Source organism: Tachypleus tridentatus, chromosome 8 (genome assembly GCF_004210375.1).
Source record: "Tachypleus tridentatus isolate NWPU-2018 chromosome 8, ASM421037v1, whole genome shotgun sequence".
Classification (NCBI taxonomy): Eukaryota; Metazoa; Arthropoda; class Merostomata; order Xiphosura; family Limulidae; genus Tachypleus; species Tachypleus tridentatus.
The window spans coordinates 96,939,514-96,966,703 of NC_134832.1; the positions used below are offsets into that span (position 1 = coordinate 96,939,514).

The 27,190-nt window shown below is 34.1% G+C and overlaps 1 protein-coding gene across 3 annotated transcripts in view; it reads left to right on the forward strand.

Moving 5' to 3' along the window:
• LOC143223001 (potassium channel subfamily K member 1-like) overlaps nucleotides 1–22,503 on the forward strand; it is a 29,567-nt gene extending 7,064 nt beyond the window's left edge. For 2 of the 3 annotated variants that reach the window (XM_076450338.1, XM_076450337.1), the window contains 3 exons: nucleotides 11,014–11,225; nucleotides 13,374–13,560; nucleotides 22,192–22,503. In XM_076450338.1, the coding sequence (XP_076306453.1) occupies nucleotides 11,014–11,225; nucleotides 13,374–13,560; nucleotides 22,192–22,367 (575 nt within the window). In that variant the 3' untranslated portion in view covers nucleotides 22,368–22,503. Of the gene's footprint in view, nucleotides 1–4,091; nucleotides 4,399–11,013; nucleotides 11,226–13,373; nucleotides 13,561–22,191 lie in introns of those variants that run through there. The other variant, XM_076450336.1, reaches the window with a different exon arrangement.
• The last annotated feature ends 4,687 nt before the right edge of the window (nucleotides 22,504–27,190 follow it).

Here is a 27,190-nt window from a genome sequence, read left to right on the forward strand (position 1 = left end):
TTAAAAAAATAAATAAATAAAAATAATAATAATAATAATGAAAAAATTTAGGATCATTAAAAGAAAAACAAGGACTAAGTGTCTAGTGCAAGGTGGCCAGCTTGTGCAACATTCCTTAAATACATGTTAAAAGGGGAGAGGTATTTAGGACTATTTACATCATGTACGTGGTATCTGTCGAGATCACACATTAAGTCATTCTTATGCCAATTCTTATTGAAATATTTTAGAGAATTATGCAAGAGTCTTTCAGATATTGTGTCTATGTTCGCATACTTGTGCATGAATGTGGTTGAGGTGCTACGTGGTACTTTATATGCTGAAGTTAGTACTGAATTTTGTATACGTTGAAGTTTCTGTAAATGTGTGGTTGCTATGTTAATCCAGGCAGGTGATGCATATTCTATTACGGGTCTAATGTACGTTTTGTAGATTTTAAGTATGTTGTCTGGTGATGTTCCTTGGATTTTACCTGAAAGACTTCTTGCATAGTTTGCTCTTTTCCAGATTCGTTTCAGTATATTTTTAATATGCGTTAACCACGTTAATTTTGAATCGTAAGTTAGACCTAGAAATTTAGCAGAAGTAGCAGTCAGTAAAAGTGATCCATTCATATAGAGCTTTGGTGGATCTTTTTTTCAGCTTATTCAGTCTACTGAATAATATGACTTGGGTTTTCGGAATATTGATTTTAATTCTGTATTTCTGGCAGTATTCTTCGATGTTATTCAGGACTGGTTGTAGGTTCGTTGCTGCTATTGACGGAGTGGGAGCACTTTTCCAGACTGCTACATCGTCAGCGAACTGTGATGCATAACCTAAATTTAGGTCCGACAGAGGCATATTACTCACGTACATGATAAATAATATAGGGCTAACAACCCCTCCCTGCGGGACTCCTGCTTCGGGTGAAAAGGACCCTGAGTGGGCCCCATTCACATTTACTTTGCACTTTCGGTTTTCCAGAAAGTTGGACAGCCAACGAATAGTTTCCTGGGGTAAAGCCATTTCATGTAGTCTATGACGCAAACCATAATGCCATACTGTGTCAAAAGCTTTCTCAATATTGAGAAAGCAAGCTACAGTGCATTCGTTTTTGTTAAAGCTGTCAGTAATTGATTCTGTAAGTCGAATCAGGTGGTCTGAAGTTTGGCGGTATTTTCGAAATCCGTTTTGAATTTCTGGTAATTTTGAATTTTCTTCTAAGTATACTGACAGACGATTAGTAATTATCCTCTCTAATACTTTGTCAATACAACTGGTTAAGCTAATCGGGCGGTAGTTATTTGTTTTATTCGCTGGCTTTCCTTCTTTCTGGAACATTAATATTATTGCTTCCTTCCAAGAAACGGGGATATATCCTGCTGATAGTGATAGATTAAATAACGCTGTTAGGTGTTCATATAATCTCTGAGTGCCTTTTTTTAGGAGCATAGCTTGAATACCATCTTCTCCAGGGGCTTTGTTTTTTGTGTTGTTAATAGCAGTTACGACTTCTGTTACAGTAATATGTTTAATCAGTTGATGAGTGCTCCAGTCTTTTGTTTTTTCTTGGTGTATAATAGTGTTGACTGGAAATTTGGGTGTAAAAATGCTTCTGTTGTAATCTATAAAGTTGTTAACTGTATTATAGAAGTATCTGTTCATGTCTGGTTCATGATGTGTCTTGAACGTGTTTTCTAGGTGTTTTTTAAATATCTCAACTTTTTCTATGTTAGTGTTCGCTGTTTCTCCATCCAGTTCAAGTGGTGGATATACTGTGTTTGTTGTTCCTGTATTCGTAAATCTTTTTAAGTGTGTCCAGAATTGTTTTGGATCAGTTTTGTGATTTAGTTCTGAACAGAAGGTGTCCCAGTTTTCTTGTTTTTGTTGTCGGATTAAATGTCGTATCTTATTCCTTATAGTGTTGATCTGTGCTTTAAGTGTGGGGTTGCGATTTTGAATGTACTGTCTGCGGAGTATACGTCTGTCTTTTATTAAGTGTATTATGTCTTTATGTGGTTGCCATGAGTGAATTGTTGTGAAGTGTTTTTGTTTCGGTATAGAGCTGTTGGCTGCATGTTTTAGACACTCGGAGATGATATGACAGTTTGCATGTATATCTGATGCGTCCGCGGCAATATGTAATACTTCGGGAGGTAAGGTTTGATTTAGGATAGTTTGAAAAAATGGCCAATTAGCTTTGTTATAATTCAGTTGATCTTTAACTTTAATATTGTTTAAGTGGGGGGTGAGATTGAAGATACACCAAACCGGGAGGTGGTCACTGTCCAAATCGTGAGCAACATGAAAGCTTACGAATTTGCGACTCATATTAGACGAACACAGGCATAAGTCCAGTATTTCACTGGTGCCGTGTGTGTACGAGATATGTGTCGGTGTTGCATCGTTTAATAAAGTCATGTTTGATTCATCCAAAAATTGAAAAAGTAAATTGCCATTTGCGTTTGTACTTCGACAGTTGAATGCTATATGTTTACTATTTAGATCGCCTGTAATAATTAGATTACGATTGCTATTATACAATGAATGCAAAAGATTTACATCTAACACTGTACTAGGCGAGCAGTAGATGCCCGTCACAGTAACGTCAGTATGATTATGCGTTTTTATATTGATGACTATGGATTCGTTACGGGAAGGAATGCTAAGTTCCTGAACTATAAGTTCAGTCCTGTACAATAATAAAATACCTTTGTTTGGATCTCTAGTATCCTTCCTGTCATGCCTAATAATGGAGTAGCCGTTTAATTTGAACCGATGGTAGTTATAGAGGAGAGTTTCACTAATTATAATAACATCTGGTTTTATGGAGTTTGTTGCCTCTTCAATCTCATGTTTCTTGGAAGCAAGAGCACCCTGGATATTGATGTGTAGTACTGTAAAGTTATCCATGTTTAGTAGAGTTTATGATGAAGGTTAAAATTTGCGGCAAGAATTTGTGTATGTTTTTCAATATGATTTTAACTGTTATGTCTGTGAGACTGTTGGTGTTTGTATATTCTGCCATTATTTCCGAGAAGGTGAAAGTTATGGCAGATGTCAGAGTGGTTTCAATTGTTGTTGGTTGTGTGTTTTGAGGTGGTTTGGGTATTTCGTCTTCACATGGTGATGGTTTTTCCTGTTGGAATGATGAAGTTTTGACGACTGCAGCATAAGTGTTTGTTTGTGTAGTTGTGTTTGTGGTGCTGGAGTGGTAGGTATGGGTTCGTTGATTGTTCGTGGTGGTGGCGGCTTGTTCGTGTTGGGATTATTAATTTCATACAAGTGTGTTTTAATGGATTTATATTTTTGGCATCCTTTATAGTTAGCCGTATGTTCCTCCCCACAATTGCAGCATTTGGGTTTGGGGTTTTGTTTAGTGCATTGTGAAATGTGGTGATTCTCCCCACAGCCCATACAACGCGCAGTTGCTTGACATTTGTTGTTTGTTGTTTTTGGAATTTCGCACAAAGCTACTCGAGGGCTATCTGTGCTAGCCGTCCCTAATTTAGCAGTGTAAGACTAGAGGGAAGGCAGCTAGTCATCACCACCCACCGCCAACTCTTGGGCTACTCTTTTACCAACGAATAGTGGGATTGACTGTCACATTATACGCCCCCACGGCTGGGAGGGCGAGCATGTTTAGCGCGACGCGGGCGCGAACCCGCGACCCTCGGATTACGAGTCGCACGCCTTACGCGCTTGGCCATGCCAGGCCGTTGCTTGACATGCTGCTGCAACATGTCCAAACCTTTGGCATTGGTAACACTGTGTGACAACCACTGCTGGTGTTTTTGTTTGTTCAACCTTGTACCTTTGGTACTACATAGTGATACCATTATTAATGAACTGTGTTATGTCCTGGCTATTATCTGTGACTACTTTGATTAAGTTACTGGGTTTTTTAGTGATGTTTGAGATTATTCTGTCCACTGAAATGTTTTATGTTTAGTGTACTTAACGCATCCTTTATGTCTTCTGTGTCCATTTAATTATGCACACCCCGTATCACAAATGATTTAGGTGTTGGTTTAGCTCCAGGTAAGTGGATTGTAATATGTCTTGTTTTAAATGCGTCTGAAGGCCAAGCTTTCAATAAACTGTTCAAATCAGCGGGTTCCTTTCCTAGAACCAGAACACCGCCTCCAGGCAGACGCTTAATGTTAATAATCGTTGCCGTAGGTTTGCACCTGTATATTTCTTTTGCCAGTTGTGGTTGGTTGAAACTACCAGGGACTTCTTGGATTATAATGGCATGCTTCGGTAATTTCGGTGCGAGTTGTGTACGTGTACCAGGATTGGTTGTCTTTTGTTTAAGTTGTTTTTTTCTGACTACGAGTCTGCACAAGCGTGAAGCCTTCGTCGTCAGAAAGAACTTCGTCTTGTTATCAATTTGTGTGTTGTGGAATATCCAGGGTGGGGTTTGAGATACTTAAACTACTAGTTATTGGCTTATTGTTATCTATTTCCGTAATATTAGCAACACCATCTTCAGAAGTTGAAAGTAAAATATCCTTAACAAGTTTTCTTTTTTTTTCTAGTTCTTACTGTAGTATCTTTAGTAGGAGTTAGTTTGGCTTTTAGTTCTTTTTCAGCTATAAACATCAGTTATTTTAATTTTACATTATCATTTACTATATGGCCACCGTCACTAGACTTACTTTTGGTCCCTGTTGTACATGGACTTGTTCCCTCTATATCAGACGCTATAGCGTTCTCCACGGTGTCTGACCGCTCCGACTCCCCAGCCGGCATGACGCCTCGCTGTTTAACTAAGTTGAACTTGCTGTCTCGGGCTACTTCTTAAGGTAATAAGGTCTTCTGTCTCTGTGTCTGCTAGCGTGAAACTCGAGGTGAATATGAAACTAAAATAAGTTGTAGATCACGTAGAATTCAAGAGCCTTCAGAGGTATAATCTGTCTCGTCCCTCTCCAAGCGCAGAATCCCTTTGCGGAGGAGTATCAATTTTGGTTTGGTTTTGAATTTCGCGCAAAGCTACTCGAGGGCTATCTGTGCTAGCCGTCCCTAATTTAGCAGTGTAAGACTAGAGGAGAGGCAGCTAGTCATCACCACCCACCGTCAACTCTTGGGCTACCTTTTTTACCAACGAATAGTGGGATTGATCGTTACATTATAACGTCCCCACGGCTGAAAGAGCTACCATGTTTGGTGCGACGGGGATTCGAACCCGCAACCCTCATATTACGAGTTTAGTGGAAGTGGAACCACCTGGCCATTTATATACATTATAAATAATACACAATAGTTTTATTTCTTCTTCTTTAGTTTGCCTACAAGACTACCTTAATGTTAAATATAGTCTTCATTACTCGGCTTTAAAAATAGTAACAGAAATATTTTTAAGCATACTGTTTGCTCATATTTTCAAATTTTACCCTTTCAAATTAGAATAACTTCTATCTCTAAAAATAATATATAAGCGGATCAGTAGGACAGGATCGTTATTTAACCCATGAAAGATACACGTGTAAGGTATATTTAAATCATACTGTTTATGGTCCTGAGTCAAGGCTGATACTCACTAACGAGAGATAGTGACCAGCGTTGTAATATATGAAAATCCCTACAAGTTAACAACTAGAGTCCCCCGTCGCACCAAACATGCTCGCCCTTTCAGGCGTGGGGCGTTATAATTGTTCAGTCAATCCCACTATTCGTTGGTAAAACAAGTAGCCCAAGAGTTGGCGGTGTGTGGTGATGACTATCTATCTGCCTTCCTTTAGTCTTACACTGTTAAATTAGGGACAGCTAGCGCAGATAGCCCTCGAGTAGCTTTGTGCGAAATTAAAAAACCAAAAAACAACAACTAGAGCCGCTATACCCATCTTCACACAAATGCCTATCATAATATTATATGAAACAACAGAAAGCACGACTTTACGTTATTTATATTATAAATATTACCTTACTTAAGAGTTGTGTAGAAAGCGGTATTCTTGTCTTGGGGCCTAAATATAAATACATACTCCACTGAAAACTGTTCATTACATCAGCTGCTAAAACACCCAAAACATATCATTTGGTTTGAACAAATATTACATTTTTATCTCCTAAAACTTCCTAACTTTTATTATTATTTAATTATTTTTATTTAAAAAAAAAGAAAACTGAAAGAAAAAAGTATTACAATAACACCATAGACAGAACCGAGGAGGCACTGGGGGTGGGAAAGTCCTTAATTTTAACACAGCAGCAAAGTGCTTCATTTAACGAGGGATAGAGTTGTGTATAATTATCGGGTCCAGGACAATGTCTCACCTCCATGATTACTGATTCTCGCTTTAAAACAAACTAAACTAACTTTTGATGTTGCATTTCTATTCATAAACATAATTTTTCTACAAAAAATGTGGTACTTTGATAAATTGTAAGTTGCACACTTTGTAAACATTATAACTGTAAGACTTGAATGTGGTAATAAAATGAAGTCGACCAACAAAATTTCTTTAATTTTTATAAATTGTCAAGAAGTTTTTTGGACGTTCTTTCAATCATGAACAGTTGCTCTGAGTTTTTCTTCACATGAATTTCCTCGTCAAATTTGTTTTGTGCTCAGACGACATTGTTTTTCCGTATAAGTATGTTTTTTTTGTATTCTCCAATCATTTTTTGAAAATTTTAAGTCAGTGGGTTTGATTTGTTTTAATTTCGCGCAAAGCTAAATGAGGCTATCTGCGTTAGCCGTCCCTAATTTAGCAGTGTAAGACTAGAGGGAAGGCAGCTAGTTATCACCACCCACCGCCAATTCTTGGGTTACTCTTGTACAAACGAATAGTGGAATTGGCCGTCACATTATAACACTCTCACGGCTGAAAGGGCGAGCATGTTTGGTGTGACGGGGATTCGAACCCGCGACACTCGGAAATCTCTTGCGTTCGACTGAGAAGTGTGTTTGACAATTGTTTTATTGAAATAGAACCATTTCTTGCTGATGAGTCACCAACTGTATGCAACAAAGCACCGATTTTTTTGCATCAATGCATAACTTCTCATCTTGAAAAATACAAGCTATAATTACTAAATTACATACCTAATTATATTACCACTTTGAAACAAACAAACTTTCAAGATGTCTTCAAAACAGTAATAAAAAAAACAGTAGATAAAAAGATAAATTGTATAATAAATATTTGAGTGAGACATTGTCCGTATTCCATAATTATCACGTAAAGTCACCGTTTCAGGTTTGAAATCAATAGTCACAGTTAACATAACAACTAAGGTGCTACCCCCAGTTTATGTATGTTCCAGCCCCCATGAATAATACTTTAATTAATTAGTTTCCAACGCTTATTTCTTATCTAATCTAATGCTGGTTTCCAGGAAGAACATTTCATTATTACAATGTTGTTGTTTTTTAATTTTGTTGTTCTTGTGAGTTACTGCATATGACGTCATCACGTTAGCAGGAGAATGATATTTAAAAATCTTCGTTAAAGCAGGAAAGTAATTTAAAGCAAACTTACAGAAATTTACGTTGAAAGAAGTATTTAGTTTGAGGGTAAGTCGAGTTCTCTTCATCATCCTTAACTCTAATGATAATACGTTTTCTATGAAAACATGAATTATTCTTGACTCATGACTCACTTCCCTTATTTTCTTCAAATACAAGTAGACAACTATATAGTTATAGATCCCACACATTACTCACGCAAATAAGACATGCGTGTTTGTAAAAAAACAAAACAAAATAAAACCACTTCAAGGGAAGAATATTTGTGAAATGAAAGAAATCGTAAAAATCACTTTCTAAACACATCTAGTCTGCATTGAAGGATTGTAAACCTTTCTTCATTTACATATAATTCAATCAAGTGTACTAGTACACAATGATTTACTTCAAATATTCTTAATCATTATTCCTTATTGTATAATAACCATAACTTAACACAATTATCTGGTTATTATTGAACTGATAACGTTTTATTTATTGCACAGTCGGCTGTCTGGGTCGTGCTTACCACGAGTAACAAAACCTGGTCTTTATTTTTATAATCCTTCAGATTTACTATTCCGCAAGAAACCTGATATCAGAAACCACTTAGCAGTAGATATCTGAACCGTACTGAACAAACAAAAATCTCATCACCAACCACCAGTCCCGAAACTTAGCAACAGTATTTCTCACCTTTAGATATAATACACATTCTGAAGGAGAACATAAGTCATACATGTTCTAATCTTCCTTGGAGAGTAATATTGTAGAATATTCGGCGCACAACTAGCGAAACGGGCTTTTTACAGAGTATTCCTGTTTCTCGCTAGAGAAAAATTTCATTGAGATTCAGATTCATAGCTCTATAGATACCAGCCCTGAAAAGCACTGCATCATAAAGTGCTGGCCTGGCATGGCCAAGCGCGTAAGGCGTACGACTCGTAATCCGAGGGTCGCGGGTTCGCGCCCGCGTCGCGCTAAACATGCTCGCCCTCCCAGCCGTGGGGGTGTATAATGTGACGGTCAATCCCACTATTCGTTGGTAAAGAGTAGCCCAAGAGTTGGCGGTGGGTGGTGATGACTAGCTGCCTTCCCTCTAGTCTTACACTACTAAATTAGGGACGGCTAGCACAGATAGCCCTCGAGTAGCTTTGTGCGAAATTCCAAAACAAACAAACAAACAAAACATAAAGTGCTGAAAACAAAATCCAATTTCTCAAACTTTTTTTATAATACAGGAAATAATTAATTATTCTCAAAACAGATTATATATTTATTTAATCTATATAAAACATGAGAATCGGAGCTACATCAACAAATTAATATAACAAAATCAGTTTTAAATCTCAACCTCACGTATACTTTCAGTATTTCAAACTAAGTGTTTTTTTATTTTTCCTAGAGCAAAGCCACATCGGGCTATCTTCTCAGCCCAACGACGGGAATCTAAACCTTAGTTTAGCATTGTAAATCCGTAGACATACCGCTGTACTAGGAGGATGCATTTCAAACCGAAACGGACGTGTTCGGTCTGCGTTTCGATGCTCTGCTTAAATTTTCATGTTTATCTTTAATTTTATTCCTTATGTATCCTTGTGAGCCATCCTGGCTTTTCACTTGCAACCACCATATTTTCATCAATTGTGTTTCTGTTTGTCAGTTTCATTCTTTTAAATTAGCATTCTTTCTACAATTAATAACTTCTTGATGTATTTCAAATGATAAATTGCATGGTTTAATACAAAAATTATACCTTTCTGAATATTATAAAGCCAATCTTCCATTATATGTTCTTACTATTTTGAATTAATCAATGCTATAAGAATAGAGAAAATGATCTTTCGAATGTTTCATCACATTAAAAAACAAACAATTTCGTATACAAATTGTTTTATTGCTAAGTTAATAAGTGTGTAGATCTTTTCTCACATCACTTTTTTTATCCAGAAATGTATGGTCATCTCGAGAGAACGAAGCTCTTCTATTTTGAATATTTAGTTTATTTTATCCAAGTATAAAGCTATTACATTTATTTCCGATCAATTATAAATTGATGCAGTATGGAAAATATTTTTGTTTGCAAAAACTTTGAGCGTTGTTCAGTTGTGAAATTAAGATTTTAACAATTTATACCAACGACTGATCTTATCCTCAAAACGAATGTGATCAATATGTGGACTGATTATTTATCTTCTTTAAAACCTTAAAATGTAAGACCTCTAAACAACTTTACAAAACTTTTATTGCTATAATGAGTTTAGATTTAAGTATTAAATAAACATGTGAGAAAACGTGCTTAGGTAACCTAAGACACATTTTTCGTGCCGGTTTGCTAAAAACTAAACAAGGCGTAACTATAAAAGCATTAAAGAAAAGTATTTAAACATAACCAAAGTAACTGAAAGATTAAACAAAGAGGTAATGTAGGTGTTCTAAAAGTGCATCGATTTAATTTCTTTACAAACGTATTAATTATATTTATGTATGCTTATCTATTTTTACCTTACGGTCTTATATTTATCTTTGTATCACAGTTTGGTGCTCGCTGTTAAAACCATGTTTTTTACAAAGTTTACTCCTCATACTATAATGGAGCTCTTGCCTGAATGATACTAGATAAACGTTTTTATTACGTGATGTGAAAACTACAACTTCGCGAAATTTTTATCCTGTGTGCATGTAGATTTGCAATAGGGTTACGATTTTCCCGTTTCACCTACATTTCCTGCCACGGAGAACATTATTTTTCTCCATTCTCAGGGTGCAGATATGACGTCATGCATACGTCACATGCATATATAATAAACTGATACCATCTATACAAATATTAGTTTGTTTGTTTGTTTTTGAATTTCGCACAACGCTACTCGAGGGCTATCTGTGCTAGCCGTCCCTAATTTAGCAGTGTAAGACTAGAGGGAAGGCAGCTAGTCATCACCACCCACGGCTGAAAGGGCGAGCATGTTTGGCGCGACGGGGATGCGAACCCGCAACCCTCAGATTACGAGTCGCACGCCTTAACGCGCTTGGCCATGCCGGGCAAATATAATAGTACTGTTTGTTACATGTCCATGTAAATACTTTGCAGGGTTTGGATGAATCTTCACCAAAACTGGTATGGAGGTTCATTAGGTCCATGAGGAAATACAAACAATTTTCAATTTTGCATTTTGCGGTTTTTGAGAAGTTTTTAGAAGTTTTTTTTCCCTATTACTTAACCCCTGTTGATGGATCCTCACCAAATTTGACATGAAGGTTTGTTGCGTTTATGAGGAGATACATTCAAATTTATGGTTTCATTGTTTGAGTTTTGCCATTTTAAAGGGTGTTTTGGCTGTGTGTTTTTAATTACATATAACAAAATAATTTTAGCCTTTTACTAATCATGAATTTATATAACTTTCGTCCAGAGTACAGGTACCCCAGCTAATCATAATAAAGAATAATCCTCCATAATTTTAGGAAAACAAAGAAACTTTATTATAGCAGATATATAACAGAAACATAAGGACGCTTTTGTTATAAAATTTCGTGTATCTAAATATTAATCTGTTTTTTTTTTTTTTGTAATACAGGTTACGGTCACGTGACCCCACTGTCAAGAGGAGGGAGAGTTTTCTGTATCGTCTATGCGTTACTTGGTATTCCACTAACATTAATCTTGCTTACAGCTTACGTAGAACGCTTAATGATCCCCATTACGTGGTTTCTCCACTTCTTAAATTCCAAATTTGGGCATCTTTACCAATCTTTTAATATAAGGATGATACACTTCGCTGCTGTAGCAGTAAGTAGTAGACTATTACAACGCCTTGTAGTAATAATATATTGTATGTATTTATTGTGATGTTACAGCATTCTCCTCTATTAAGCTGATACACTGGTCTTTTGTGGTGGAACAAGGCATGGCCAAACGGTTACGAAGCCAGCCTACTGATCAAAGTCCTGCATTTTGACTGTGGGCGAGCCAAAAATTTACACTCTATCTAGCAAGTTTGTTTGTTGTTAAATTTTTTGCAAAGTGGCACGAAGGCTATCTGCGCTAGAGAGAAGTCAACTAATGATCACCACACACCGCTAACTCTTGGTCTACTCTTTTACCAACGAATAGTGGGATTTATAATGCACCCATGGCAGAAATGACGAGCATGTTTGGCATGACAGGGGATTCGAACCCATCAGGTTACTAGGTGAGCGCCCTAACCACCTGGCCGTCCCGGACCCCCATTTGTGATAACATGTGTTATTGACTGGCTACCAATTCTCTGGTCGGTTGTACAAAATTAAAGAAGGCTAAACTGACCACACTCTTTAGAATATGTGTTTTATTATGTGCTGAAAATTCCAATCAAAATTTATCTCTTAGTTTTACAAACTGAAACATCGTTTGTCATCAGGCTAAGCGTCGCTTAGCGTGACAGGCTATCAATCTGAAGACCAATGGTTCGTATCCCCTGGCTCTTCAAATTCACACTCTATACGTTGTGATAGTAAGCGCGTCGTAAAAGTGGCAGACAAATCCCACTATTCAATTATGGTAGTCCAAGAGACTGCGGTGGGTGATGTTAATGAGATGCGTACTCTCTAGTCTATCATTTCAAAATTATGGAAAGCTGGCATATACAGTTTTTGTGCAGATTTCAAGTATCTAAAAGAACAACAAAACTGTTTATCATTAAGATATGCACTTATATCTCATGGTACACATTGTATAATAAGTATTAGAGTATTGAACATTGTAACATTATCAAGTATAAGAGTATTGAACATTGTGACATAATCAAATATAAGAGTATTGAACATCGTAACATTATCAAGTATAAGAGTATTGAACATTGTAACATTATCAAGTATAAGACTATTGAACATTATAACATCATCAAGTATTAGAGTATTGAACATTGTAACATCATCAAGTATTACAGTATTAAACATTGTTGTATTATGAAGTATTAGAATATTGAGTATTGTAGCATCATCAGGTATTACAGCATTAAACATTTATGCCGTAATCGTAATAACACAATCATTAATATTGATATCATGAAATGGCATTATTAATGTAAAAATCAAGACGATGCATTTGTGTATGGTGGCAGTAAATAGTATTCAATATTTAGATGTTTCAGTTTTTTAGTATGAAAATCAGAATGACACCATTTAAAATAAAAATGTTACATTAAGTACCATTGGTGTTTGTTTTTGTCGTAAACATGACTACCGTTTAAAATAGAGCTACATAATTGATTCATTTTTTCTCACTTTCAGTATTCACCACTATCTTGTAAATATTTTCCGTTGAGTTTTGTTCTCGTTTTTTTTTGTACTTCTTTGTGAAATCTTATATTTGGACTACTGAAATCGAATAGTGAACTTGATCGTCACATTATAACGCTCCTGCAACTGAAAAGGCAAGAATGTTTGGTAACAAAATTTTAATTTGCTACTCACTGATTACAGATTGCTAATTTTATGTAATGTGATACTTCCTTGGATTTACAGAATTTCTTTTAAGTAAAGCGAGGGTTTCACGGGTTGGCATTTCAGTATTAATAAAAACTATTAAACTATTCGCCACAAAGTACAAAACGAAATTTTACTATTCGGCCTAACAAACAAACAGTATAAGAAACAAAAATGCCATTATTTTATATTTGGTACTGCACTGTTGCAATTTGATTTAGTCAGAGATACAGATCAATTTGATTTAGTCAGAGATACAGGTCAATTTGATTTAGTTAGAGATACAGGTCAATTTGATTTAGTTAGAGATACAGAACAATTTGATTTAGTTAGAGATACAGACCAATTTGATTTAGTCAGAGATACAGGTCAATTTGATTTAGTTAGAGATACAGGTCAATTTAATTTAGTTAGAGATACAGGTCAATTTAATTTAGTTAGAGATACAGGTCAATTTTCTTCTAATTTCCAGGCAGCAATAATCACTCTGTTTTTTCTGATCCCTGCTGCTATCTTTTCTTATTTGGAGCCTGATTGGGACTATTTGGATTCCATATATTACTGCTTCATTTCCTTGACAACCATTGGTCTTGGAGATTACATACCTGGAGAGGGTGCAGACCACACATTTAGGCCGCTGTACAAAGTCTGTGTTACATGTAAGTACTTTTGTTACACGTCTAACTCCTATAATACTTATTTTATTTATTGAGAAACACGACCTTCATCCTGCGACAATTTATTTTTTTCTACGGCCCGGCATGGCCAGGTGGGTTAAGGCATGCGACTCGTAATCTGAGGGTCACGAGTTCGCATCCCCGTCGCGCCAAACATGGTCGCCCTTTTAGCCGTGGAGGCGTTATAATATTACGGTCAATCCCACTATTCATTGGTAAAAGAGTAACCTAAGAGTTGGCGGTGGGTGGTCATGACTAGCTGCCTTCCTTCTAGTCTTACACTGCTAAATTAGGGACGACTAGCGCAGATAGCCCACGAGTAGCTTTGCGCGAAATTAAACAACAACAAATCACTTTTTTCTGTTATATTTTCAAGAGTTTGTTTTCACTAAAAGTATAATGTTAGAAAAATATTAATGGACGATCTACAAAAGAATAATTTATTCTTGTATAGAAGCAGTAGTTTGGTAAAAGTTTATCATTTCATAATCCAAACGAGTGTTTAGTGTAAAACACGTTTTTGTTTAAATGTTCGTAACGTTATACAGTGCACTGACTCTACCACATACATGATAGATTATACTCCGTTTTGGTTTGGAATTTCGCTCAAAGCTACATGAGAGCTATCTGCACTAGCCGCCCCTAATTTAGCAGTGTAAGACTAGAGGGAAAGCAGCTAGTCATCACCACTCATCGCCATCTCTTGGGCTACTCTTTTACCAACGAATAGTGGAATTAAACATCATATTATAACACCTCCACAGCTGGGAAGGCGAGTATGTTTGGTACGACTGGGAGTTGAACGCCTTAACTCTGTTTTAAATCGTTTGTTTTATCTAGGCAACACAATTGCTTCAGTAAATAACTTGTTAAAACGAGCCTTGAAATGTCTTAAAATCGATAGAATAATTAATAAAAAAAATTTTGGGTACGATTTGCAAGTCCTAAATTCTCAAACAATGACCTAGAAAACTCAGAATAATTTCAAAGCTGCAGCACTAGATTTACTATGTAGGTTTCACAACACTTGTTAAAGGTTCTGTGTCTGCTGTGAGTTGATTCTATGAAATGTCCTAAGGATATTTCATAATATTTAGTAAACTACCCTTGCAACGTGCCAGTAATTGTGTTTTTTGTTTACCTTTACCATCCATCTGCTTGTGTACTGGTGCCTACTACATTTCATGTATCCTCGGTTGTATCCAATGTAGAGTTAGTTATACAGTATAATTTTTGTAGAATGTATTTATCTTTACTTTTGTATTTTTCCTTAGATTCATACAAAAATTATTTGACCATTTATATTTATTATAAATAAAATGAAAAACAGCTACAGAAATTTGTGAATCGCATAATACTTAACTATAATTTTAAATGTCTATCCAAAACTGCTAAACGCCATTTATTTGCACTCAGATGAGCGATGAAAACAATAGAATATTTTATTTTTCACTTATTACTAGGCCTAGCATGGCCAAGCGCGTAAGGCGTGCGACTCGTAATTCGAGGGTCGCGGGTTCGCGCCCGCGTCGCGCTAAACATGCTCGCCCTCCCAGCCGTGGGAGTGTATTATGTGACGGTCAATCCCACTATTCGTTAATTCAAGAGTAGCCCAAGAGTTGGCGGTGGGTGGTGATGACTAGCTGCCTTCTTACACTGTTAAATTAGGGACGGCTAGCACAGATAGCCCTCGAGTAGCTTTGTGCGAAATTCCAAAACAAAACAAACACTTATTACTACTATTTGATAATAATGCACTTATATGTACTTTAATATTAACTGAAATCCCAAATCGTAATGTTTAAGAACTAACAAAGGCTTAAGGATACATGTATTTAAATGTAAACTTACCATGTAAAAACTTAAACCAATGAACAATATTTAACAAAAATAATAGAAGTAAAACTATCACTGAATAGTAATAAACACGTTCGGAATACCAACAGAAACCTAAATTTCTAGTCACATCCTGATACATAATTTGTTCAGATATCATTTAGGCTTTACGTATTCGATATATAACAAAAACTTTCCTCGGAAAACTCTGAAAAGAGTGAATTGTTTTGTTTTACCTTGTTGCACTAAATTATTTTTAATTGTGCAGAACGTAAAATCTTTTCATTTTTGCCCGCCAGTAGTTCCCTCGGTGGATTCAGCAGATAGCCTGATGTGACTTTGCTATAAGAAAACAAACACACCTCACAAGTGGCACAGCGGCGTGTCTGCGGACTCACACCACTAAAATCCGGGTTGGGATACCCGTGGTAGGCAAAACACAGATAGCCCATTGTATAACTTTGTGCTTAACTGTAAACAAACAAGACCTTTCAATATTTAAATACACCATGCTATGGTTTGATAATGTAACTACATATCTTTACTGGTAGCTTCGTCGACTCCGATACATAAATGAAAGTCCCCGTTGGTTGTGCGATAAGTTTTCGGATTTACAACGCTAAAATCAGGGGTTCGATTCCCCTTGGTGGACTCAGCAGATAACGCAATGTGGCTTTGTTATAAAACACACACACATAAATGAAATATAAAATATTGTATAGAAAACATTATTTCATTTGATATTTATAAATAACTTACAGGAATAAACCAACACAGCAGACTGAAATACAAGTTAATAATCAATAAACATTCAACCTACTTAATAATGACAAATTATTCGTAGAAAATGATTATGAAGCAGTAATTACTCAATATTTCTGAATATCACTGAAAATTACCTAAGGGTTTAAAGATCACAGGAAACTTTCTAATGGTTCGTACGTGTCTTATCCATATCTTAATTTGTTTTTGGTCAATATCCCACACGGTGGATAGTTTGTTTCCAATTTCGTGCAAAACTACCCATGGGCTATTTACGCTAGCCGTCCCCTAACTGAATAGGCGGATTGATCTAACTTTACAACGCACCCACGGTTGAAAGGGGAGCATGTTTCGCGAGACGGTGATTCAGATCCGCGACTCAAATTACGAGTCGAGCGCCCTAACTATCTGGCCATGGCGGGCCTTTCTATGTAGTATGCACACGATAAACTAAAGTGTTGCTTCAACAGAAGTAACAGTATTATGTAGAATTATAACCCAGTAATGTTGCTTTAGTAGCTTTAACAAAACTTGTCATTTTATTTTAGTTTTATTTTACAGTAAAAAAAAGTTACAGGGGTTAAGTGTGTTATACGGAAATGATTTTCAATATGCAGGTTAGGAAATCACGTGACAGTCAAAATCAATGTAAAGTCGAGGTGCAACAGCGTGTTAGAAATTATATTTTGGCATTGTTTGACTTTACGTAGATAGTGTGTTGTCACCAACAAATAATCACTTTTGAAAAGAATATATTATAATGATGCTTTCCAACGCAAAACTTTACATTCATAGGATAAAGATGTTTTTTCATATTAAAAACTTAGAACTTCCAAGATGAGGATATGTCTTATACTTAATTATATTGTACAATTACATTTACAGAAGATCTTGAAAAGTCTTTTCTTCAGTTTCAATTGTTTAGTTATATTCCTATAATATCTCAGTATTGTTGAAATTGAGATTAAATATCCATATATCCAAAAATGTTACAAAAATACACAGGCTTTCATAGGGTGCCCTAACTTTTTCACATGACTGTAAATCCCCATTAGTTACATATATAACATATTTAAAGTCACATAGAATTCATATGTATTGTTCGGACAGTCTCGTTAATACACTAAAATTTTTAGCTTGTTCATATATAATGAAATATCTAATTTTGTGTATTTAAATTAATTATGCTGCTGTTTATTTGTTTCACTATAACAGTTTTATGTCATTCATTGATTATGCAGTCTTATTTTACTAACTTATTGAGTTCAGTTGTAAAGGAATGTTTTATTTTTAACTTTTTGACACATTTAGTTTTTGGTAAATTAATTAATTCCGTTACTGTTTACATTTACTGATACATTTTATTTTATGTAAATAGGATATTTTTTATTTAATTGAACTGATATATATAGTTTTGGATCAGAGAATGATTTGACTTGTACTACAATACATTTGTTACAAACTGATAATTTGTTGTTTGCATGGGTTGATATATTTAGTCTTGTGTGAATAAATGATTTGTCTTATTACCTTAACTAGAACATTTTCATTATTAAGGATTTAATTCTTACTTGAGCTGGTGTACTTAGCTTTGAGTGAATGAATGACACTTTTGCTCAGTAGTAGTGGTATATTTAGTTTTTTTAATTGAACTAGCTTGTTTAGTTTTGTCAGAATGTATCATTTGCTCATTTACTTATTCTAGTTTATTTAATTTCCTGTAAATGAACGATTTTATTGTTCAATTGAATGGTGTACTCAATGTATGAACAAACATTTCTATTTGACCTATGTAGTTTCATATGAATGAATTAAATTTCTCATGTATTCTGATACTTAAGTTTGGGTGAATAGATTACTTTGTGAACTTTTAGTGACCATGTATAGTTATTGTTGATGAATGAATTATTATACTCTTTACTTGTATGAACAATAAAAGAGCAATTATATTATATTCTTACTTTGACATTCTTAGCTCTTTAACATAAAATTTTTTTTGAACATAGAATCTATTGGCTCATCTTGTTTGTTCCATCTTCTAAGCTAAACGTAAAAGTATTAATAAATAAATTAAAAACATATAAAATTTTAAAGTCAGATCTCATAATTCATACACTTATCAAGCTTCTTCTTACACTCACTTACATTTACTGCTTTGAAAACATTCATAGGCAACTAATTCCAAAGACCAAACACCCTCTTTGAAAAATAAAATTGTCTTAACTGAAGATGGCTTCTAGTTTTCCTAAATCTGTACTTCTGTCCCCTAGTCTTATTATTCTCACTGTTAAATCCAAAAAAAGTTGATACATAAATATCATCAATTCCTTTTACAATCTTATACACCTCAATCAGATCCTCTGTAACTCTTCTTTTTCAGGAGAAAACAATTTCAGAGATTTCAACCATTTCTTGTATGACAACTTCTCCATTCCAGCCACTATCCTAGTAACCCTTCTCTGAACCCTTTCCAACAATTCAATGTCATTTCTAAGGTAAGGAGCCCAAGACTAAACACTATACTCCAAATGTGGTCTAACCAGTGACCTATACATTGAAATTATAATTTCTTTAGACTTGTATTCAATATTTTTGTAGATACAACCTAAAATCATATTACCACAAGCAACAGCACACTGTTTAGATAGCTTTACAGACTGATCAACTATTACACAAAGATTCCTTTCCTTCATAACACTGTTAAAGTTACTCCCATCCAAATTTTACTTATAATTCAATCATTATGATTAAAAACCCATTTGTTATTTAAACACCCAGTAGCATCCTCTTTACAGCTAGCAACACCCAAGACTTTAATATAATCTGAAAATTTAAATAACTTACTGGCCATTCCTTCATCTATATCATTGATGCAAGTCAAAGAGAGCAAAGGTCTTAACACTGAGCCCTGATGTACCCCATTTGTGATGTCAATCCAGTTTGACAGAATTCTATTTGTAACAGCTCTTAGCTTTCTTCCATCCAGCCACTCTTCTCTCAAATTTTCTAACTTATCCCACACACCTATTTTTTATAAGTGTTTTATGTGGCACCTTGTCAAATGCTTTCTGAAAATCTAGAAACACCAAATCTACACTCTTACCTTCATTCACATAAGCAGTCAACTTTTCAAAGAATGTTATAAGATTTGTGACTATACAACAAAATGTTTTACTTTTACTTGTAGGAAGATAATTTTTTCTTCTATGAATGAATGACTGATCAAATCATTTGCTTGTACTTATAGTTTCAGTACAATAAATGTAGCATATTATCTAAAATCAGTTTATCTATATATTGGTAGCAATTTATTTTTTGTGTGGAATGAATAAAATCAGTAAACATGATTGTCTTTCATTTTTAATAAATTTAATAACCTGATATATATTTATGAGAAGCTTGTGTGAATATTGTCACATGATAGTCTCATAAAAGCCTTTTTTTTTCTCCACTAATTTTACCAGTAAGCCAACACGAGCATGTACCTCTACTGAAAAGAGCTCATGTAATATTTTTATATACCCCTCAAAATTTGCTAAGGATCATCAATTCCTACTAACAAGTTTATTAGATAAAAACTATTTTTTGAAATATATTTGTGCAGGGCTTTGTTTGATGTGTCTTCTGCAATTATCAAGTGTTTTCAAACTGTATAACCAAACATGACCATCACAGTATTGCAGAAAATGGGACATCCCTTTTCTTGGAATTTTCAAAGTAATGAAGAAATTTTGTGGATATTTAATTAGACAGTCATAAAGCATTCCCAAATTGCTAAGATATATTTTGTAGCTTTACTGCTTTATTCAAAACACTCTGATACCATCTGACTGCACAATCTCTCAAGAGGAATAGGGATGTTCTAGGGGCAATTCTCCAAGAAAAGGGTTGCTGCACTAAGAATCAGTAAAAGTGTAATCTCTAGGGCATGGAATCACTTTCAAGAGACAGGAAAAGTATATAAAAGACATGTTGGTGGTCAGTAAAGGGCAACAACACATCAACGGGACTGACACCTTGTTATATTAAGAAGTAGAAATCGACCTTTGAAGGCTACAAGCAATCAAAGAAATCTCAGAATGCATCTGGAGCTACTGTCTTTGTGGATGAGCTCCGATACTGGTTTAATATAATGATGTGCACACTCTAGAGTGGAGAGGACCCAATGAGAAGTATGAAGAAATGAATGAAATAGAATATGACTGATATGGAGATGGGTAGTATACTATGGGATGATATGAGTCTTAGGAGTCATAGAAATTTATGTATCATCTAGAATAGTGCTTTGAATGGAGAAAGATACAGGGAGGAGATCTTGAATGTTTTTGTAATGTGAGATTAATGTGAGGTTCAAGTTTTATTTTAATGAATGACAATATAAAAACATAAAGTTTTGACAGGTTAACCAGTACCTGAACTATGAAAGTATCGAGAAATGTACTGTCCAACACATTCATCTGCTCTGAATCCTATCAAACACACTTGAGACTGACTGCAAATAGCAATATAAGCTCATCCAGTGCACCCTTACTGAGAAACTTGGAATAACCCTTGTCCAAGAATGGAACAGAATGTCTTAAAAGACATTCACCAGACTGATCCACAGCATTACAAGTTGCTGTCAGGCTGTCATTAATGCAAAAAGAGGATAGACCAGTATTAAACTGAAAACAGAACCCTGATTGCTGAACACCTGGACACACAAATCTTTATTTTGTAGGTAACTTAAATTCTGGAAATTTAACTTTGTTATTGTGTCTTTATTATTGTCAAGGCCAATTACATTCTTGTTGATGAATTCAAATAAAAATGTTTTGTTAGATTTTTGTTTAAATGTATATATATATTACTTGAAATATTGTAAAATTATCCTGTGATCCTAAGCAAAATTTGAGTAGAATAAACGTAAAAGGCTGATGTCATTACAGCTATTGTGTCAGGCTTTTCACTATCATTAATAATGTCTGTTCTTTCATATACTTTTAAAATTAGAAATGACACATGATTCTCTGTAATGTAATCACAATCAGTCTACTAAATATTCTTCTACCTTCCTTTGCTTGAAAAGCTGTCTCATTAATTTTACAACAGGGATTTTTTTATTATTTATTTCATTATAAAACACAGATTGACCTCACTAAACCTTACAATACCATTTGTGTAACACACATTCTTTTATAAAACACTTATGTTTATTATTATCTGTTGTAACATGTTTTTTCTATAGTCGTTATGTTTAATATTATCTGCTAGAACATACATTATTTTATAAAAGGGCTATCATGTTTAGAATTATTTGCTATACCAAACATTCTCCTACAAAACAGCTATTGTATTTAGTATTACTTTTGTAACATACATTTTCCCGTAAAATAGTAATGTAAAACATTATCTGGTGTAGCATACATTCTCCTGTAAAATATCTGCTATGTTTAATATTATCTGCTGTGGCATACATTATACTATATAACTGCTATTACGTTTAGTATTATTTTCTGTACCACATTTTAATAGGTTAATCCTAAAGTACTATTTGCTTTGAAACAGTGTTATGCCGTACAAAAAATCTAGACTCTTTTCGTCATATTCTTTTAAATTAAATCTATATTGTAATCAAATTAATACATTAAATTTGGATTTGTCTTTTGTCGTACGTATTTATGTTGCAATCTTAGGCAGTTATTTGTTGCAAAGTAACTTAATATAATACAACAAATTTAAATCCAGTGTTATCTTTGCAATATAACATTATGTAATACTAAAAAATAAAATGTGCTATCTACTGTAGTACAACTTTATGTAATAAATTTAAAGTCTTATATTTGTATGCGATTTCACATTTTAAACTTCAAATACTATTTGCTATATTTTATCTTGTAGAGTTAAGTTTAAAGTTTTATTGACTTAATATATTTTAAATAATCAGCTGGTCTAAATCTGTTTTTGCTCTTGTCCCCAGGTCTTCTGTAATTATCTGTAATTTTGAAAGTACTGTTTTTTCTTGTTTTTGTTTAGTTTACCTTCTGATTGGATTGGTTTTTATGATGCTGCTGCTAGCGGTTCTCTATAGTATTCCTCAGCTAAACCTTGGTATATTTTTCTTGTTGAAAAGTGATGAACTGGCTGACACTGGCTCAGAAACGACTACAACTAGTACAACTGGTACTAGATACATAAAACCGTCATCATAAGGGAATAATATTTAACCTAGCACCACTGTTATTACTTCATGGGCTTTTTTTGTAAAAATATGTATTTTTTTGTAAATTTTGTATAAAAGCTAGTATAATAAAAGGTAAAGTTCTTGTGAGAAATTTTTCTATGAAATGATCACCTAAAGAGTTATAATTTATAAACGATTGTTTGTTCAAAGTTAAGCACAAAGCTGCAGAATGGGTTATCTGTGCTCTGTCCACCACAGTGGTCGAAACCCGGATGTTAGTCTTGTAAGTCCACGAACATCCCGCTGTGTCACTGGGAGACATTTATGAACGAACTAGCAGATTATCCAGCGTTGTTTGAAAGAAAATGGCTTTAAGTATCCCGAGTTGTTTTGATTAAATAAACCCTATTACTTTCGATGTTTTACAAAAAAAAAAAAAACTGTATTTAATCACTTTCAAGTTTGTTTTGTTTGTTTGTTTTATTTCGCACAAAGCTACTCGAGGGCTATCTGTGCTAGCCGTCCCTAATTTAGCAGTGTAAGACTAGATGGAAGGCAGCTAGTCATCACCACCCACCGCCAACTCTTGGGCTACTCTTTTACCAACGAATAGTAGGATTGACCGTCACATTATAACGCCCCCACGGCTGAAAGGACGAGCATGTTTGGCGCGATGGGGATGCGAACCCGTGACCCTCAGATTACGAGTCGCACGCCTTAACACGCTTGGCCATCACTTTCAAACTCTAGCAGGAAGTACTTCCCCTAAAGGTTTTTATTGAGATTAAATGATCTCGATAGCTCAACCGTAAGATGAATAGCTTTAAAAACTAAATCTATGGTTTTAGATCCTCGCAGTGGACACAGCACAGATGGCTAACTGTGTAGCTTTGTGCCTGATAAGAAAAAAACAATCAAAAGTTTACATCAAAAACGTAATCACTGGATTACGAAAGTGGGGTTTTAATTATTCATACATTTTAAGTTATATCACAATAAGATAAAACTAACAGAAGAGATTTTTATGAAACTTTCATTGAACATGTCCAGTTAACCGCAATTAAGATAATTATTCATTTAAAACTTTAGTATTCATCATTGATTTAATAGGCACCAGTGAATTAGTATGGGGCATGATGTCAGTCCATCATAGATTAACCATCATTTAACAGATGACATCCATTATATAGCTATGTTGACTGGAACAATTGGAGTGTTTTGATATAGGACACAATACCACGTAGCCTCGAACTTTCGAACCTTTGATAGCAAGTCCACAGCTCGAAGCCTCTAAGTACGCTGCCTCCTTAATGTATTGTTGGTTGAACTACATATATATATATATATATTTTCTAATGGATGGTGAGTACAAATTGCAGTGGAGGTATTTGAGATTTTTTTTTTTTTTTAGAGTTTTGAAGTAACAATAGATACCTTTCTACATTTATTCTACAGAATTATTTTCCACAATTTGTTTGTGTTCAAAGTAAACTATTTCCTCAAACTAATTACCTACTGGTAAGCTTTTAATGTTTTTTTTTTTTTTTTTTGTACATAGGGCTGCTCTCATTCGATTATAATTCTTGGTGAGTCAACGGTAAATCTACAGACTTAAAACACAAAACTTTGGGATTTGATTATTTGCGGCGGCCAGAGCGCAGATTGCCTAGTGTATAGCTTTGCACTTGGAAATGCCTCCTAATGTCTAACATACAACAAATGGGATGGGTTATTTTGGTGAAAATTGTCGGATTCTGATTTTTTAAGCTCCATATTTAAATAACACAAAACTGAAAGTAATTTTGATGATCAAACTCTTACATAATTTTCATAAAACATTTTGTACATCATGTTCAACGATTACTAATTTAAATTATTATATCCTATGATAATGTTAGTTTGTTCAAATTGTTAATTTTCACACTTCCATAGATTAACGTTTAACCTCCATTGTAAATATATATATATATGGATTAATGTGTTTCTTTCAATAATCTGAAGATGCTTTAAATCTAAAGTTTGGCATATTTCTCATTTCAAAACTATGTAGAATAATATGTTTGTAGAATGTGTTTAACATTTTCACACTCATCAGACTTTGTTTACCATTTACGTTATTATATACTGTTTATTTTCACCGCAAAATTACACATTGGGTTATCTGCGCTCTATCCAGTGCAGGGGATTGAATCCTGTATTTATAGGTTCGTGAAATTACCTCTGACTCACCGAGGAACCACTATCGAATAAACAGTTTAATCTGATATTACCTTAACTTAAAATATAAGCCCTTCGACCCTTTTCTCCATTACATTTGTCTAGTTATTTTTAACATATGTTCTAAAAACATGAACAGTATGTTGCTTCAGGTGGCTCAGTGCTTATAACATTAAAAATTAACACAAATAGCCCAAAGAGTAGCTTTGTGTACACAGTTGAATTAGTGTGTACACTATGTATAGTTAAAGCCTTCCGACTAATACCCAGCATCAATAAGAATTTCTAAGAAAACAAAATTTCCATTTTCGCCACATAATAAAAGAAACCATGGTTTCGATTGTATTTTCACTCCATAATAATTTTCAAACGATTAATCTCTTGTGTAATGTGCCTGAGATAAATCGGGTACCCTCTATGAATTTTTTAGTTCATTAACAAAAAAAAAGGCAAGTTTTACACAAAATTTTAAAAAAGCTAACACGGAAGAGATTAAGTCTGCCATACATATAAATATTTAGCCAAATTAACTATAAAAAATAAATATTTATGTAGTTACTTTTTAATGAATGGTATTTCAATTTTGTGATTAATAATTGTTATAATCATGATGATGCCTATATATCAGATACATTTGGCTATTATTCGTTGGTAAAAGAGCAACCCAAGAGTTGGCGGTGGATGATGATAACTAGCTACCTTTTCTCTATCCTTACACTGTTAAATTAGGGACAGCTAATGTGCAAACAGCACTCGTGTAGCTTATCGCCAATTTCAAAAACAAACACCACCAAACAAACAAACAAAATCCTCGCATAATTAAATATTCTAAACTGCAAATATTTAGAAAGTACGGAAAATTGTTAAAACACACATAACACTTTCAGCCTCAACCCAAATCCACAAAACTTCAAGCTTTGAATGATTTCAAAAGAGGAATTGAACTCTCAAAAACAAAAAATCATTTTGGAGTTCAACTAAAACTATAGTTGAGTAAATTTCAAGCAAAGTAATCTCACACCCAGGAATTGTTGACTACCATGCCATGGCAAAAACAACCTGGGTAAAGACTAAAAACTAGGTCTTAAAATTAGTACATGATATGTATCAGATTTTCCGGCACGAACCCAAAACTGGAAATCTGCTTTCTATGACCTGTATAAAAGTGTATAATTATTTAATATATGAGAGCGGCCGATCAAAAGAGTACCTCAATCACGTAACCTCTGTATTTGTGCGTATAAAAATAAGTAAAACGTCATACTTATATATTTCACTTTAGTTTATTAATTATAAATATAATTATAACTATCCCCCTTTTTTGTTGTTCTCTATTCGAGATTAAGTCTTTAGAAGGAATGGTTAAATACATCTGTAAAAAGTCTGTGTGTGTGTGTTTTCTTAAAGCAAAGACATATCGGGGTATCTGATATGTCTACCGAGGTAAATCGAACCCCTGATTTTCAATGATTAAGACTTAACACTGTTCCAGCGGGGACTTGGAAAAAGTACCCCACATTAGATGTGAATAAAACAATTAAGCAGCATCCACATATAACACTTTTCCTAATGACACTCAATGTAATAATGCCATCGTACAACCGTCAGATTCACTGATTTTACAGATTCTTAAAAACTGTGCTTAATTTCAAGATAAACTGTTTATCAAATATTACTTCGTGATCTATACATGTGTCAAACTTGTATTTAAAGCGTTATTTTATGTAATATTGTATAGAATAATATTAGAACGAATATTTTATTTTAAAGAAAATTAATGTTTCTGGTGGTCTATTTTTGCTAGCAGAAACAAATTATCATTCACAATATATAGTCATCAATTATTGTCCACAAATAATGAACGTTGTTAAAATGTTAGATATTTAATGTTAAACAAGTGATACTGTCGAAGTAAAATGATGGTACATAAACATTTCAGTGTTTTTTACTCATTATGTTAGATGATTGTAATGTGTTTTAAAATGTAGAGAGCAGCAAGTACTTTGAAGAAACAAATACGATACATGTTCAAATTAGTTCTACGTATCGTCAAGGTTAAATTAACCAAGTAGTTCATAGTACTGGGAGTATGGAGTTTTTATATCTAGTATAGTATTGCAGAATTTAATACATAGCTAAGTTATTCTCCAAGTGTAGACTAAACTGTTCACTAAAGATACGAGTCTTCACGACTTTATTGACATACAAAAATGATATAAAGTCATAAATTATCTCAGTAACGTCATCTTTTTAATATTTCTAATTAAGTACTGGCCTCAAAGTTATATATACAGAACATTTTAATTATGCGTCCTTGAAGTGGAGAAATTTACTAGAGATAGTGTATAACATTAACATCAATTTTCTGTTACACACCTAAGTTGAAATTTCGAAATATCAGGGTATTAATTTTATATTTGAAACATCAGCCAGTGTGCCATCAAACCAATATTTTATTTTCTAATCTTTTTCTTAATGGATAACTAGATGAAAAATGTTTTAGATTGTTCGACACGATTTCAGTTTCTATCTTTTACATTGTCTATAAATTTGCACTATTATATTGTTGTTGATATACAATAAAGTTGATTTAATACATTTGTGTTGTAGTTGTATAATTCTAATTATGCCCTT